The sequence below is a fragment of the Taudactylus pleione genome, unplaced genomic scaffold (assembly GCF_031769625.1).
Source record: "Taudactylus pleione unplaced genomic scaffold, aTauple2 ptg000206l, whole genome shotgun sequence".
Taxonomy (NCBI): domain Eukaryota; kingdom Metazoa; phylum Chordata; class Amphibia; order Anura; family Myobatrachidae; genus Taudactylus; species Taudactylus pleione.
This window is the reverse complement of record NW_028284608.1, coordinates 12,125,362-12,140,609: the sequence shown is the minus strand read 5'-3', so window position 1 is coordinate 12,140,609 and position 15,248 is coordinate 12,125,362. Positions and strand designations below refer to the sequence as shown.

The window sequence follows — 15,248 nt, the reverse complement described above, 5'->3', positions numbered from 1 at the left end:
AGGGCAGGCCCAAACCACAGTCGTTTCCTCGTCAGGCTGGCCCTAGGAAATCGGTCAAGCCCCGGAAGCAGGCATGGAGTACCAGACGTCCGGCCCCCAAGCCAGATGACAAGCCTGCGGCCTGACGGTCCGGGCCTCCCTTTGGGGGATCCCAGGGTGGGAGGCCGCCTGCTGCAGTTCGCCCAGTGTTGGTCGGTCACTACGACAGACACTTGGGTTCTGGAGGTGGTCTCCCACGGGTACGCCCTCTCCTTCCGGCACAGACCCCCGGCTCGAGTCTTCACCACGGGTCTACCATCAGACCGGAACAAGGCTACGGAGCTGCGGAAGGTATTGCACACTATGCTCCAGGCTAAAGTTATAGTGCCTGTTCCATTCTCCCAGAGGGGCCAGGGTTTCTATTCAAATCTTTTTTTGGTACAGAAACCCAATGGGTCGTATCGTCCGATTCTCAACCTCAAAGCACTCAACAAGACTTTGCGGGTACCGAAGTTTCGGATGGAGATCCTACGGTCCATCATTCTGGCGCTGGAACCTGGGGACTACATGGTGTCATTGGACAAACAGGACGCTTACCTGCATGTCCCTATTCTTTAGCGCCATCAACAGTTCCTCAGGTTTGCAATCCGCAGCGACCACTTCCAGTTTCGGGCGTTACCTTTTGGCCTGGCGACAGCACCACGTGTTTTCACCAAGGTGATGGCGGTCATGGCGGCTTCTCTGCGGCTGCAGGGAGTCCGCATGTTGCCGTACTTGGACGACCTGTTATTGGTGGCGGGATCTCCAGAGCTCCTGTTACGCCACTTGGACCTGACCATTGCCCTGCTGCAACGGCACGGCTGGCTAATCAACTGGCAGAAGTCCACTCTAATCCCGTCTCGGAGGATTCTGCATCTTGGAGCCTTATTGGACTCGGGACAGCAAAAGATCTTCGTGACGGAGGAAAAGATCTCTGCTTTGCAGTCAAGGGTGCGCAGTTGTCTGCACAGCCGCCGGGTGTCTCTACACTCGGCGATGAGGTTACTGGGCTCCATGGTGTCGGTGTTCGACATGGTGGAATATGCCCAGTTTCACTCCAGACCTCTGTAGCACCTGATCCTGTCAAAGTGGAACGGGCTGCCTCAGTCTCTGAAGTCCCAGACGATTGTGTTCACCCCGGAGGTTCGCCTGTCCCTTGCTTGGTGGTTACAGGCGACCCACCTCAGCGAGGGACGTCCGTTCTGGGTTCCAAATTGGGTCCTGTTGACAACGGACGCCAGTCTTCGGGGCTGGGGAGCAGTTTCGGGTCCACATCTGTTCCAGGGCAGGTGGACGCCGACAGAAGCGGAGCTTCCAATCAATATCTTGGAACTCCGTGCGGTCTTCAATGCTCTCCAGCAGGCACATCGGTTTCTCCAGGGTCACCCGGTACAGGTCCAGTCGGACAACGCTACCACCGTGGCCTACATAAACAGGCAAGGAGGAACCCGAAGCCGGGCGGCTCTCGTAGAGGTGTCTCGGATCCTGGTTTGGGCGGAGCGCAATCTTCCGGCCATATCAGCGGTCTTCATCCCGGGAGTGCTCAATTGGGAGGCGGACTTTCTAAGTCGCCAGGACGTTCATCCGGGGGAATGGTCCCTGCACCCGGACGTTTTTCAACTACTGGTGGACAGATGGGGTCTTCCAGAGATCGACCTCATGGCGTCCCGGCACAACAACAAGTTGCCGGTGTACGGGTCTCGCACAAGAGACGAAGGGGCGTCTCTGGTGGATGCTCTGTCCGTCCGGTGGACGTTCCGGTTCGCATACCTGTTCCCTCCGGTCTCCCTTCTTCCACGGGTAATCCGGAAATTCAAACAGGAAGGAGGGACGCTCCTGTTGATAGCTCCCGCGTGGCCCAGACGGCACTGGTTCTCAGACCTTCAGGGTCTGTCCGTGGACAGTCCTCTGCGGTTGCCGCTACGACCGGACCTCCTGTCTCAGGGTCCTTGTCGTCACCCGGACCTGACTCGGCTGTCTTTGACGGCGTGGCTGTTGAGACGGCCATGCTGAGGTCCCGGGGGTTTTCCAGCTCTGTGGTGCGTACCATGTTGCGAGCTCGGAAACCGTCTTCCGCGAGGATATACCATCGCGTGTGGCATACGTTCTTCCAGTGGTGTCGACCGAGAGGTTATGCACAGTGGGAGTTTCGTCTGTCTCGGATTCTCGCCTTCCTGCAAGCGGGACTAGATCATGGGCTTCGCCTTGCTTCTTTGAAGGTACAGGTTTCGGCCCTGTCTGTCTGGTTTCACCGTAGGATTGCTACAATCCCGGATGTGCGCACCTTTATGCAAGGTGTTGTCCGCATTCAGCCGCCCTTTGTTCCACCTGTGGCGCCTTGGGATTTGGCTGTGGTCCTGAGGGCTCTCCAAGGACCGCCGTTTGAACCACTGGGATCAGTGGATCTTAAATGGCTAACAGCTAAGACTGTTTTCCTTCTGGCTATTGCTTCGGCCAGACGTGTTTCTGAGTTAGGGGCTCTTTCTTGTAGACCCCCTTTCTTGGTTTTTCATGGGAACAGGGCAGTACTCCGCACTCGGCCCGAGTTTCTTCCCAAAGTTGTTTCCCAGTTTCATGTTAACGAGGAAATCGTTGTTCCGGCCTTTAACTCACTGGGTCTTTCCGTGGGTGAGGCCTCTTTGGATGTTGTGCGGGCCTTAAGGACTTATGTTGACCGCACTTCTTCGTTTAGGAAGTCGGACGCTTTGTTTGTCCTCTATGGCTTCCGTAAAAAGGGTTGGCCTGCTTCAAAGCAAACTTTGGCAGCCTGGATCCGTATGGCTATTTCTGAAGCTTATCTTCATGAAGGCCTACCGGTTCCTCCTTCTCTGAAGGCTCATTCCACTAGGTCTGTGGGTCCTTCGTGGGCAGCTCGACGTGGTGCCTCTGCAGTCCAGATCTGCAAGGCTGCTACGTGGTCCTCTGTCCATACCTTCGTGAGGTATTACAGGTTTGACACCTTCGCCTCTCAGGATGCTTCCTTCGGGCGGCGGATTCTCCTTTCTGCACAGGAGCGTCCCCACCCTTAAAGGATACTGCTTTGGGACATCCCCAAGGTATCCTGTGGATACCCTATGGACCCTGAAGTAGAAAATGTGAGATATGGTAAGAACTTACCCTTGTTATCTCTATTTCTACGAAGTCCATAGGGTTCCACAGGACTCCCGCCCTGTCGCACGTGTGCTGCATATGGGCTTTGCTCTGGTCACCGGTTTTCCGTCTCCCTCTGGTGAGAATGTGATTCTTGTATGTGTCCAGATCTTTGTTCTCTCTCTTCCTTCTCCTCCTCCGGCCTATGGCTTGGTAACTAACTGAGGTGCCTTGGCTCGGGGGCGGGGTATAGGAGGGGGACCTAGTGCATCCTGGGAGGCTGAAAGCTTAACTGTTTGGTGCCCTGCGACTGACGTCACACCTATACCCCAAGGTATCCTGTGGAACCCTATGGACTTCGTAGAAATAGAGATAACAAGGGTAAGTTCTTACCATATCTCACATTATCATCAAAATAGATCGTACACTGTGTGTATAGTGATATCATGGGGTTAATCAAATATTAAATATTCTGGATAAACCTCACACAGATAAACTTCAAAAAGAACTAGCCATGACAAAGCACAAAGAACACCCGACAGGACCTCATTACTATATTGTCACTATGGAATACAATAGAATATCAAATAGCATGGTATGATATATATGTAAATAGCAATAGTGATAAAGCAGTCAATTCCATGTCCCTCTTGATAGATAAATAATATGCTGCTGATGGAAAAGAGAGGGGGGGTCCAGCACAGTGTGTGTAAATATTAGATGGATAAACTGGCAGGTTGGGTGGCCGTCTGCCCTGATGCGCTGGGCAGTGCAGGGGGTATACGCCACTTACCTGTCCAGCGTGCGGTCCTGGTGTAGTCAGCAGTGCTGTCAGTATTGCTCGTGCATGCCGCTGTGTGTAGTTGGAATACCGGAGTGCTATTTGATATTCTATTGTATTCCATAGTGACAATATAGTAATGAGGTCCTGTCGGGTGTTCTTTGTGCTTTGTCATGGCTAGTTCTTTTTGAAGTTTATCTGTGTGAGGTTTATCCAGAATATTTAATATTTGATTAACCCCATGATATCACTATACACACAGTGTACGATCTATTTTGATGATAAAATCTTTTTTCATATAGTAAATTCTTAATGCATGCAGGCATTTATATTTGTATATACACATTTGTTTATCTCTCCTATAATGAATGATAATTGCTTCCTATTATAGATATTAGCATTTAAGGTGGAGTCACATGCCTAGACTGTGAGTTAATTGGTAAAATATTGTATTGTGGCCAAAGGCACATATAAATATTCATATCAATGTAACATTATCTCGCCTGGCTATCTATTACCCATAGTGGAGATAACATCTCCCCTGATTTATTTATATATGTATTATTTGTTTGTTTGTCAGTGGCTATAATAATTTTAAACATTTATTTATTAAAAGTTAATTTTTATATCTCAATACCTATAGTGTGCCCCCACAAAGAGTCCCTTCTTTTCTTCCACTCCCATGGTCTATATACTTCCTAAATATGTCAGCTAAATCTCACTGCTATGATTTAGCAGTACTTGGTGACTAAGGGGCGTATTCAATGGCCGGCGAAAAGTCCCCGACTTTTCGCCTGCCGCTTTCCGCCCACATTGCGTGTTTTTGGCGAAAACACTTTCCATGTGCGTGGCCGCTTTACACCCTATTCAATTCCAAAGGACGCAAAAACGCGTCCCGGCGAATCTCAAACAGGCGAAATGTGCTGTCAGATTTGGGGAAATCAGCCTGACACCCCCAAAAAAATGCATTGACATGGGGGATCACTATGGATACCCCCGAATAGCCCTGCTGAAGGTATTTGGGGTGTTTAAATGCTCTCAATTACTGCTATTCAGCGTCTTTGCACAAGTGGTGAAGAATAGCATTTAGCAGGTTTTTTTGCAAAAAAAAAGTAGTCTCAGCAAATTTGGGGTACATGAAAATGGGTGCAAGCATGGTTAAAAATCACTAAAGTGAGGTTTTAAAAAACGTAAAAATGCACCTTCAGCAAACACCAGCAATAAAAAAAACACCTGGGGCATACTTGGGGGACCCCCTGGAGTCTATTTCGCTAGTTTTTAAGTTTGTTCCCCAACTTTGAACTTTTTCGCCCCCAAAACCAAAGTACTTTTTTGAGGGGACCAATAGTATTTTTTAGTCTTTTTTTCATGCAGTTACCTTCGGGGGACTGCTGCAGGGGTGTCCCCACAACTTTGCACCCCAAACCCCCAATTCTGAACTTTTTTCTGCCTAGATTCAGAGGCAAAAATTTTCCGCAAAGTTTCCAATAGGCGAAATTACGTCATTGGCAAAAACTTTTCGCCGAGAACGGCTTTTCGCCTGCAATTGAATACGGCCCTAAGTGGGTGTGATACATACTTTTGGGGGATTTTAGTAATTTTTATACAGATTAATCCTTCCATACCTGCGTGTCACACATGCCCAAGTGGTTCTTGTCAAGATGGCCGCCACACTGCTCTTTTTCCTTGGCCCCTAGCAGGAGAAGAAAAGGTGGAAGTTGATTGTCACATTCAATTATTTAATATTTCTTTTCCTTTGTTAGAGTTTTTATTTTATATTGCAGAACACTTGCTATAAATAAAATATATATATATTTTTTTCTTTAGGTTTAACTGGATTGCCCAAAATGTTTGGGAAGAAGAAGAAAAAAATTGAAATATCAGGGCCTTCTAACTTTGAACACAGGGTTCACACTGGATTCGATCACAAAGAGCAGAGGTTCATAGGACTTCCTCAACAATGGCAAAGTTTGCTGGCAGACACAGCCAATCGACCCAAGCCTATGGTGGATCCATCTTGTATAACACCCATACAGCTTGCACCTATGAAGGTAAGGTACATTGTTCATTTAAGTGTACAAAAATAACGTCATAATGAAAAAAACGTCTGTCTATTGTTTATACAGTAATGGGTAAAGTGAGAATATATAGTTTAATTCACCTGTATCGCACACCGTTAAAAGACCAGCATCATATCTAAAACATGCAATGCACCATATTAAATCAATGATACCAAGGCATTGTGGGTTGTGTCTTTTGTAATATTATATCACTGTGGTCAGCTCTGTTGAACCTCACTCCTGGCTGTCCGTCCACATCAACGTCGCTGAGTGTTGAGTGTTGGCGCATGCTCGCTTGTCTTGTCCTTTCCATTCCCAGGCAATCTGCTGCTGAAGCATGTCAACCTATAACTTTCATTACAAGTCGTGTTTTGTGCCAGTGTTCAATGAGACTTCCATTTTTACCTCGTACGTACACAATAGGAGAGATTCACTAAGGACTAGCATACAGGAACAAAAGGCGCTCTCCTTTGTAAAACCCGGACACAAGTTTGCTTCTTGGGTTCCATGATTGTGTTGCACTGTGCTGTATATATGTATTGATATTGATAATGTGATAAGATCAAGTTGGGGTGGCCTCTCACACAGCAGCCAGGAAACAGCACACCCGTCCAGGGTTTCCGTGAAATTAGCAGAAACTAGTTTATTGTGCATAAAAAGAAAACATAAAATAAAATCCTAACCCGTCTGGGCTTTAACTAAACAAAGAGATTCCCGCTCTCATCATTATTAGGACCTAATGCTCCTACCACAAACATATGCACAGTACTCATGGTCATAATCAGAATGTCTCTTAACAGGCTTCTGCCTCTTTCCCCAGGTAGTGAGATACTGAGTAAAACCCCTAACAAAGTTTATCAGCCTCTCATAGGTGCAAGTACTAATTAGCCCGTTCTCAGGCCAAATACCTGAAGACCCAAAATGGGCCTAATGGATGGAGCCCGTCCTTACTCTCCATCCATATCCCCAGGAACCCTTTATCCGGCTTTTACTAAAGCCCAAACACTATCAAGTCCTGTTTTTCAATCACAGACATTTTCATGGGGTTTAATAAATATAGGTCAGAAACCTAAGATAAATATATCTCCCATGAATGACCTTACCATTGCTTTTGTCACAAATACCCCCTCCCCCTCTTTGTTTCAACCTATGGGGCGGAACAACTGCAGTCTTCAAACAAGAAAAACGAGACAAAGCGTCTGCATTGGCTCCCTGGCCTGTGTTCCACTGAAAATGTAAATTTTGTACTGCCAAGAACCATCTTGTTATTCTCCCATTGCTCTCTTTGTTCGCCGACACCCATTTTAAGGGAGGCATGATCTGTGATCTACCTGAATTTCCTTTCCATCAAGTAGTACATGAGCATTTCTAACGCCCATTTGCTGGCCAATGCTTCTTTTTCGACAGTGGCATAATTTCTCTCATGGACATTCAACTTTCTGCTTAAATAAATAAGAGGATGCTTTTCACCCTCTTTGTTCTGGGACAGGACTGTGTCTATCCCTACATCCGATGCATCAGTTTGCTCCACAAATTCACTTTTAAAGACAGGTGTCATCAGGACTGGTTGGGTTCACAGTGCTACCTTCAACTCCTGAAAAGCCTTTTCTGTTTCAGGATTCCATGTAACCATAACATTCTGTTTTCCCTTGGTAAGGTCCATCAGTGGGACAGCAACGGTGGCAAAATTGGATAATGGGGATTTTGTTCACAGGTCCATCCTGGGTGCAACCCAGCTGATACCCATTTCAGACTGGCGGCCCGACCCGGCAATAATACCGGGTTGATGACATCAAATCCATCACATGCTGAGCCGGAGCTTGGAGATAAGATCATCTCCAAGCGCCCGGCTCTTCCTATCCTGTGAACGGGACCTGGGTCGCAGGGACCCGGACTACCTGTTCACACTACATCGCGAGCTGGGTTCAACCCGTGTTCAACCCTGCTTGTTACCAGGGTGCTCGTTCAACCCTGCTCGCTTTTGACCCGGCTTATTTCAACCTGGCTCTTTCAAACTGCACAGTCACCCGGGTTATTGCAGCAAGCGTGAAAGGTATAACAGTGCATGTTTTCCTTATCTCCTTTCTGAAGCACAGGTATATTCATTACTAGCTGACACATTTTGAAAGATCTACAGGTGGTTCTAATTATTTGCCTTGTAATTCTGCAAGAAGACCTGGAAAACATGCACTGTAAGTGTGTCCCGAGGGTTGGATTTGAGAAGCACTGGTGTAAAGCCGCATACACACTAGATGATTTTTATGAACGATAACAATATCGTTCAACGATATATCGTTCAGTGTGTATGCAGTGAACAACCAACGATGCGCACTCCCGCGGGTCGTTAAGGATGTCTTTTGTCGTCCGTACAAGCAGGACAATCAGACGATATCGTCAAGAATTGCCTATTCAAGATACCTTTCAGTGTGTACACCCAATATCGTTTGTCCTGCACTACAGAAAGTTCAAAGGAAATCTTTCACCAGTATCGTTCATACAGCACATCGTTCCGTGTGTATGAGCCTTTAGTGACCATAGATCTAATCATAGCAGTTTTTCCTGGAAGGTCTAATAATATTCATAAGTGGATCATAATGCAGGGAGCACTCAGGAAGGAAATCATAATTAACAATTCATAACGAGTCATTCCCTGCTGAAGAATAATTACTATACCTTAAAGTTTCTCAACTACGCCATTACAGTCCAGGTTTTTAAGGATATCCATGCTTGAGCACAGGTGACTTAATTAGTACCTCAGACTATTTTATCTAACTATCTTGACTTGAGCCTTTTTCCATAAAAGAGCAGAGATATAAATCTCTGTCCTCTTACCCCCCCCTTGCTGTACATTATATATTGAAATACTGCTACGTTTATAAATACATTACTTTCAAAGTTGTACTTGAGAGCTTAATGTCTCTAACCTTGCAACTGCTTAGTGAATCTCTCCAAATGTTTCTTCATGTTACCAAAAAGAGGTGCTACTTTCCTACTTCACTGACCTGTCATCCTATCAGGTGTGCTTTTATTCTGCAATATTATGTTCTTCAAGTAAAACCTCACCGTGATTGTACTAATGTATGTGTGAAAGCCGATGATGAGCACAAACACCGCAATATTTACCTATTGTTAGAATAGTGTTCCGCTTTTTCAGTTTTTGTTTCTGTAAATCCTTTGTTAACCACTGAGGATGCAATTGCATTTTAATCATCTAAAATAAATATATTAAAAAACATATATACACATTTTTTTACAGTCCATGCTGATGTGTGTATAATCTTTTCACCTTCAGAGCCCCCTTAAACTGGAACGAGAAGCTTCAACCAAGGTAGGCAACAGATCCATGTCATATGAGGATAAAATGTGGCATATTAAAGGGGAAGTATCATTTTTTTTTCAAAATGTACCTGTGCACTGATGGACATATTCATATCTGTGTGAAATGACAAAGGTTTTACTCATACCCCTTTCAGACATAGCGAGATTCCCAGGTTTTTGCCGGGGCTCAGCCAAACTACCCGGGTCTCGCTTAAGTCTGAAAGGCACCAACCCGGGAACATGTTCCCGGGTCGGCACCCCTGCTATTGACCGGAGTTTTTTCCGGGACTTAAGTCCCAGGTAGGCAACCCGGGTTAAGTCTGAATGGTGTGACCCGGGATTTTACTCCCTGGTCGCATCTAGAAGCCTCTGATTGGCCGTTTGGAGCTGTCTGGAGGGGCAGAGCTGCCTGGAGGGGGCAGGGCGTTCTTCTACAATAGGAAAAAAAACTGTAAGCGCTGGATCTGGGGAGAGAATCAGTGGTCTCACAGCCCTTATAGCATGGGGTGAAGACCGACTACCTGTTGGATTGGAAAGGGGTGTCAGGTCCGTGCTGCAGTGTGGAGAAGCAGCTGAAGCACACTAGCTACAGAGACGCTGCCTGTTGTGAGGTCTGCTGGCTGGAGAAGGGGTGTGTGATTGCGTGTATGAGTGTGACGTGTGTGTGTATGACATGTATGTGTGTGTATGAGTGTGACAGACCCGACTTATGTCTGAATGGGGTCGATCCGGGAATGTCCCGGGTCTGGGATGTAGTCTGAGCAGGGAAATTCCCGGGTCGTATGTCTGAAAGTGGTATCACTGAGATGTTCAAAGTTTACTCCATTGTCCACTCTTTAAACACTTCATTCTTCTTCATGTAATTTCTGCTACTTACCACTGATACATTATAACACGGATTCCTTATACATCCAGCGAGAATTCTCACTATGGGGGAGATGTACTAAGCCTTGGTGAGAGATAAATTGGAGAGAGATTAATTAGTGCCAACCAATCGGCTCCTTTCATTTTTCAAACACAGCCTGTACAATAACAGTTAGGAGCTGATTGGTTGGAATTTCTCTTCCTCCACTTTATCTCTCTCCAAGGCTTAGTACATCTACCCCTCAGTAATGACTTTATAAGCAGAGCAAGCAGTAGACGAATCACAACAGATCATTTATCGGCAACCTCAAGTCTCTTATCGCCTCCCGCTTCACCTGCACAAACCCTCCTGCCCGGTTGAGTGACTGCTGAGGAGAGAAGTTCTTCTGATTCTGCCAAATAATACAGCAAAATAGTAACAGGCGCATTTGTGCTACACAAAGTATCACCGGAAGTGACGTCACCATGCTTTTTATAGTTAGAAAAAAAAAATTATGATACTCCCCCTTTAATAGTTTTGTTCTGTTTGAATTACTGCTGGTTAAATCAAACAGAACTACAAAGCACTCACAACAACTACAAATAATAGTAATATATTCAATAAATTCTGAAGATGCGGAACACTGACCTGTCTTCATATTTGTTTTTTAAAGCAGTGAGTAGTGGGCCTGATACATAGATGGACGCAGTGCTGGTCTTTACGCAGTTGAGCGATGTTTTGCTAGTGTGCATGCGTGAAGAGTCTTGAACACCCTTACTCTGACCAATGTGCGATACCATTAGCATTTGTGCACAGAATCGCTTACACTTGAGAAGGGGTTTGCGATTCCTGAGAGTTTCAGGATGGAGACTGGGAGGTGACCTAAAGTGATCGCAAAGAAGGGGCCGATGCGTTTCCAGTGGCATATACAATGCTTCAGAAGCCATGTTTAGTTGGATTTGAGGAGAGTAGCCAGAGTAGACCCTAAGCTTCCGCAAGTCTCGATCGTGCAGCCGATGTTTCGTCAATGTTGGAGTATTTATAATCTCCATTGCAAATGCACAGACCACGCAGCCTAAAAGTGGTCATCTCATCGCTTGTACACTCCATCGCTCAGTGGAGCACAAAAGGAAGGCAGAGATTAGCATTTACATAATCCCACAACCGCTATTGAGAGAGCGCCTGCATTCCCAGCCATCCCTGAATCAGGCCCCATGTTCAATATTGCAAAGAAACATGTAAAACATTGCAAATAAAAAAAAAACATTGTTATGTGAAGAGATTGCACACTGTAAATAAAAGAACACAGACATAAAACACAGCTGACAAATCTTAACAATTCCGTGAACCCATTCCACCCTGTATACCCCCGTAGAATGAAGGGGAGGTAGTTGAAATCCTGGCTGTCGGGATGCCGGCACTCAGAATGCCGGTGCTGGAATCCCGACACCAGTGAGAATCCCGGCACCGGCAACTCCACTGTAATTAATGGAGTAAGGTGGAGGGTTAGGGGTTAGGCATTAGGGGGGAGGGTTAGGCACTAGGGGGGAGGGTTAGGTTTAGGGTGCAGGGAGGGAAGGTTAGGAACAGGGTTAGGATACTTAGCGACAGGTGTCGGTATACTAACCCTGTCGGGATGCCGACTGCCAGGATCCCGAGCGCTGTCATCCCGTACCCAACCCGCACAAAAAACCCTAAAAACCAAGAGGATAGCAAAAGTTTTCAGCCAAGAAAAAAATAAAAGGCTATTGTAGCGGAGCCCCTCCTGTTATGGCTAAGTTGCCCTACCGGCATTCTGCCTGTCAAGTAAAATAGATGTAGACTAAATCAGCAATGAACAATATGTCCCTTGATGAGTCTCAGTGAACACAAACACGCTTACGGTACAAACGGAAGACCAGCTAGAACTCCAACTCCAATGCACATCCACCACTCTGGCCAAAGAGCACCTCTCGGGCCAGTCCTTGGCTGCCTGAGGGATATTGAATAATTGTGAGCGCCCATTCACGACCCGTAACCAGGCCAGGAACAACATGGAATTGGGGAACTGCAATTATTTAAGTTTACGCTTAACTGTAAGAAACTGTGCTAGACTCTTCTGAACCTCCAGTGGGAAGTCTGGGAAAACTGAAACTGAATGATTTTCATATGTAAATTCACAACGTTGATGATCAAAGTGAAGAACGGCACCCCTGTCCTTGTAGTGCACGAGTTTGGCAATATAGGTGCAGGAGTGGTCACCATGCTAATAAGGAAGGATGAGCAGGGAGCTTGTACACTCTTTCAACAGCAAAGTGTGTGGATAAAGCATCCCTGCAATATTCCCAGGCCAGCCAAGATTCAAGAAAGGTCTCAGTACCCTCAGCACATTCAGGGAGCGCAACCAACCAGAGAAGTGAGAGGGCAGTAACACTTCGAAGTAGCTGTCATATTGTATAATGGGGAAATACGATGTTTGGCCTCACCCGCTCGTCCCCTCATTTTCTGGAGATCGTGGTGGCTCGAGATGTTCCCTTGCTCATCATTAATCTTATCTATGGCCCACTATTCAGGAGTAGTAATGGCCACTAACAACTGTTGCAGAGTCGGAGAATCATCACCAGTGGATTGAGCAAGATCCAATGGAGAAGAATGGGAAGTTGTACCAGGTGGAGGTTCAGCAGAAGTGTGCGCATTAGGAGACTTGTATATCTCAAGACGGGCCACAGCAGTGGCTGCATGACCACACTTCCCCATCAAGCTGGAGGGAAATGCACAATTAGGCTAATGCGATAGAATGTCCACAAATGGAATAAAGTCTACAAGTAGGATAATCCTCAGATAGAGCATAGTACACAAATGAGACAATACAGGAGAACGCCTGCAGATGAGCATAGTCAGATAGATCATAGTACACAAGTAGGATATGCAGGAGAGTGTTCTCAGATGGAGTGTATTACACAGATGAGATAATGCAGGAAAGCATAGACAGATAGAGCATAGTACACAAATAGTATATGCAGGAGAGTGTCCTCAGATGGAGTGTATTACACAGATGAGATAATTCAGGAGAGCATAGTCAGAGCATAGTACACAAGTAGGATATGCAGGAGAGTGTCCTCAGATGGAGTGTATTACACAGATGAGATAATGCAGGAGAGCGTAGTCAGAGCATAGTACACAAGTAGGATATGCAGGAAAGTGTCCTCAGATTTAGTGTATTACACAGATGTGATAATGCAGGAGAGCATAGTCAGAGCATAGTACACAAGTAGGATATGCAGGAAAGTGTCCTCAGATGGAGTATATTACACAGATGTGATAATGCAGGAGAGCATAGTCAGAGCATAGTACACAAGTAGGATATGCAGGAAAGTGTCCTCAGATGGAGTGTATTACACAGATGAGCTAATGCAGGAGAGCATATTCATATAGAGCATAGGGTGTGATTCAGACCCGCTCGCGAGCGCACAGCGCTTGCAAGTGGGTCTATGGTCCCTCACTGCTCATGCGCACGCCGGAGCTGGCATGCGCATGCGCGAGACCCGGCCAGCGACGGGCACTCCGTCGTTACGGGTCTCGCACCAAAACAGGGCGGCTGTCGATTATAATTGACAGCTCGCCCCGTTATGGAGGCAGGCAGGGGGGGTGGCTATACAAACGGAGGCGTTCCCGAAGGAACGCCTGCCGTTTGCGGGAGGCACCACTGACATCACCAGTGATGTCAGTGGTGAGCTTCCTGCTCTATTTAGAGCCAGAAGCTCACCGGGGCTTGCAGGAACGAGACCCTACCACAAGGGTCTCGTCGCAAGCCCCGATCTGAATCAGGCCCATAGTACACAAGTATAATGTGCAGGAGAGTGTCCTCAGATGGAGTATATTACACAGATGAGAGTGCAGGAGAGAGTAGTTAGAGCATAATACACAAGTAGGATATTCAGGAGAGTGCCCTTAAATGCTTGGTATTACACAGATGAGATAATGCAGGAGAGCATAGTTAGAGCATAGGGCCCGATTCAGACCCGCTCGCTAGGATGTGTTCACATGCAGCCAGCCGATGTTTGCATTCTGCGCATGCGTACGCATCGCAGTGCGCGTGCCAGTCCGAGCGATTGGGAAGCATTTACTTGCTGCGCATAGACAGCCCGGCAGAATGAGTGACTGGAGAAGCCATTTGTGGGTGGTGACGGGCTGACCGCTAGAAACGGCTAGTGGTGGTGCGCACGCAGGTGTGCCTGAGCGTCTTAACGCCATTTCAGAGGCGTGCAAAATTAAGAGGCAGCGTCATAGTACACATCAGTTGACTAAATTTTACATTGAAGCGCTCGCAGTGCTTGCGGTAGGGTATTGTCAAAGGTAAAGTAGGCATCCTTATGTTATGCTGCGACAGCATAGCGATCGCAATGCATTAGCATACTAGCATAGTGAGACTGTGTGCGTTACCGCAGTTGCAATCCATCGTGAATAAGGCCCTTAGTGCATAGAGTTTGCACCGGCATTTTCTTTTTTATCTTTGAGGCACTATAAGTCTCAGGATGGTAGCACCTCTTATTATGTTTTAAAATTAGGGAGTGCAATCCAGCCCTTCCTCCCTTCCACAGATAAGATAATCTATGAAAGCGTCCTCAGGAGTATTGTACACAAGCAGGATAACGCAGGAGAGCTTCCTCAGAGGGAGTGTAGTACAGAAGTAGGATAATGCAGGAGAGCGTCCTCAGAGGGAGTGTAGTACACAAGTAGGATAATACAGGAGAGCGTCCTCTGAGGGAGTGTAGTACACAAGTAGGATACTGCAGGAGAGCGTCCTCAGAGGGAGTGTAGTACACAAGTAGGATAATGCAGGAGAGTGTCCTCAGAGGGAGTGTAGTACACAAGTAGGATAATGCAGGAGAGCGTCCACAGAGGGAGTGTAGTACACAAGTAGGATAATGCAGGAGAGGGTCCTCAGAGGGAGTGTAGTACACAAGCAGGATAATGCAGGAGAGCTTCCTCAGAGGGAATGTAGTACACAAGTAGGATAATGCAGGAGAGCGTCCTCAGAGGGAGTGTAGTACACAAGTAGGATAATGCAGGAGAGCTTCCTCAGATGGAGTGTAGTACACAAGTAGGATAATGCAGGAGAGCGTCCTCAGATGGAGTGTAGTACACAAGCAGGATA

At 46.7% G+C, this 15,248-nt stretch overlaps 1 protein-coding gene across 2 annotated transcripts in view; it reads left to right on the top strand.

The window, feature by feature from the left end:
* Window positions 1–15,248, top strand: part of PAK5 (p21 (RAC1) activated kinase 5) — a 172,061-nt gene that overhangs the window by 50,944 nt on the left and 105,869 nt on the right. The window contains exons 2-3 of one of the 2 annotated variants that reach the window (XM_088478081.1): window positions 5,717–5,940; window positions 9,242–9,277. In XM_088478081.1, the coding sequence (XP_088334207.1) occupies window positions 5,717–5,940; window positions 9,242–9,277 (260 nt within the window). The remainder of the gene's footprint in view (window positions 1–5,716; window positions 5,941–9,241; window positions 9,278–15,248) is intronic. The other variant, XM_088478082.1, reaches the window with a different exon arrangement.